This window comes from Emiliania huxleyi, assembly GCF_000372725.1.
Source record: "Emiliania huxleyi CCMP1516 unplaced genomic scaffold EMIHUscaffold_3253, whole genome shotgun sequence".
Taxonomy (NCBI): domain Eukaryota; phylum Haptophyta; order Isochrysidales; family Noelaerhabdaceae; genus Emiliania; species Emiliania huxleyi.
In genome coordinates this window covers 1-1,839 of record NW_005199559.1, presented here as the reverse complement: position 1 = coordinate 1,839, position 1,839 = coordinate 1, and the positions used below count along the sequence as shown (strand labels likewise).

At 66.5% G+C, this 1,839-nt stretch overlaps 2 protein-coding genes across 2 annotated transcripts; one reads left to right on the top strand and one right to left on the bottom strand.

Moving 5' to 3' along the window:
- Positions 1-343: 343 nt before the first annotated feature.
- Positions 344-1,021, bottom strand: EMIHUDRAFT_373996 (hypothetical protein). Its single transcript, XM_005773826.1, is given in 2 exon segments — positions 344-394; positions 409-1,021. The coding sequence occupies 1 exon segment, from the start codon at positions 1,005-1,007 to the stop codon at positions 618-620; it is 390 nt and encodes a 129-aa protein (XP_005773883.1). The 5' UTR covers positions 1,008-1,021; the 3' UTR covers positions 344-394; positions 409-617.
- A 271-nt stretch (positions 1,022-1,292) lies between these two features.
- On the top strand, positions 1,293-1,799 carry EMIHUDRAFT_255263 (hypothetical protein; the record flags this gene model as incomplete). Its single annotated transcript, XM_005773825.1, has 2 exons — positions 1,293-1,475; positions 1,557-1,799. The coding sequence occupies 2 exons, from the start codon at positions 1,293-1,295 to the stop codon at positions 1,797-1,799; spliced, it is 426 nt and encodes a 141-aa protein (XP_005773882.1).
- Positions 1,800-1,839: the final 40 nt, after the last annotated feature.

Sequence of the window (1,839 nt, the reverse complement as noted above, 5' to 3'; positions counted from 1 at the left end):
CCGGCAACCCAGAGCGCAGAGGGAAACCAGAGGGTCCCCAGCACTTTGCGTTTCCGGAAGTTTCCAGGGAAACCAGAGGGTGTTTGGTGCTCCATTCTGTTTCTCTCGAGTTTCCCTCGGGAAACTCGCGAGTTTCCCTGAGTCTCTGAGTTGGCAAGGTAAGGGGAATGATCAGAATGGCAAGGCTCGGAATGCGTTCTCAGAACGTTCAGAACACCGGCCGCTGGGCCCGCCTGAGGCGCTGAGACCCGGAGCCTCTCTCTCGGCACTAGCAGCAGACAGAGGGCGGGGTAAGCCGTCATTGCCCGGCGCTGCTTGCAGCGCTCTGGGTGGTAGTGGCGGCGCTCCAAGAGTGGTGCTCTTGGGAAGAGGTTCCTCCTTTCCGCTCCCCCCCCGCAAGGCGCGAGACACAGGCACAGGGACAGTGACGCGGCTCATCAGTCCTCCCTCAGCCCGACCTCGGACGGAAGACTAGGGATCCCTACAAAGGTCGCAGGAATGATCAGAACGGCATCCAGGCGGCACCGGCCCTACGACTCGGACCGTGCCACAGCCCATCCCCCCAAGCGCCAAGGCAGCCCACCGCCCACCGCCCGGCCCCAGCCGGTCCGACCTCTTCACACGGCGACGATTGCGCCGCCGGCCGCCGCTGCCAGGGCCGCCGCCTCCGTCGGCGCCAGAACAGGCTCGAACAGCAGCCACGACTCGTACTCTGCCGACGGCGAGCCGTCGTACATCGACGACTCGAGCGAGAGGTCCGTCGCCGCGCCGTTGTCAACGTCGAACTTGGCGACGAAGTTGACGCGGTCACGCTCGATCGTGCGCCGGCCGTCGTTCACCTTGGCCGTAACCGTGCCCACGCACCAGCCGTAGTGCTCGAAGCGGACCATGATGCGCTGCTCGATGAGCGCGTCGCTGGCCGGGTTGGTCGGGTCGAGCTGCTCCTCCGTCGGCGAGGCCGCGACAACCTTGAACCCGTCCGGCACGAGCAGCGGCGCCTCCACCATGCCCAGCACGTCCCCCGCGTCCTCAAAGGTCACGAGTGGCTCCTCATGCTCCGCTTCGGGTATTTTTCGGGGATACCTGAGAATTCTCGGGTATACCCGGGTTTTACCCGGCCGGCCACCTGGGTCGGTCCGAGGGTGTTCCAGGAATGATCAGAATGGCGAGGGCCAGAACGTGTTACATGTACTAGTCAGAACGGACCCCAGTTGCCGATCCTGCCAACTCAGGTGGTGTGCCGGTGTGTGTTACCAGTCCGCGCCAGTCCGACAACGGCTGGCCAGGCCGGCATGGAGCCGGGCGGCGCGACAGGCGGCGCGACGCTCAAGGACCTCCGCTCGGAGGACAAGCTCAAGATCGGCAACCTTCTTCGCGAGCTTGCGCGCGCTCAGCGGGAGGGCCAGCAGGCGACGCGCGAGCGCAGCCAGATAGCTGCACGGCTGCAGGCGATGCGCTCGCAGAATGACCTCATCGTGCAGGCGTGCGCGCTCGCGGCCTCGGCCCACCGTGTGTAGTGCGGCAGCTCGCTCAGTTCCGCCCGCTCCCCTGTGCAGGAGGCCGCGGAGCTCCGCGGCAAGTTCCGCCACTCGCTCCAGCTGCTCAAGGCCTACCAGGAGCGCATCGGCCACAACGCGGAGCCGCCCCCAGCGGCCGAGAGCATCGCCGAGCCGCCAGGCGCTGGCGCTGCCGACGAGGTCATCTCCACCCTCCCCGCTCCACCCCTGGACCCAGCCCAGGGGCCGGCGAGGGCACGGCCCGCCGAAATGCCAGCCGGCTCCCTTAAAAAAGGGGCTTAAACAAGTTTGGTCCCAAGCCCGGGCCCTTCCGGCTCTGTTG

Coding starts and splice junctions, on each gene's coding strand:
- EMIHUDRAFT_373996 (XM_005773826.1), bottom strand. CDS start 1,007: ATGGTGGAGGCGCCGCTGCTCGTGCCGGACGGGTTCAAGGTTGTCGCG.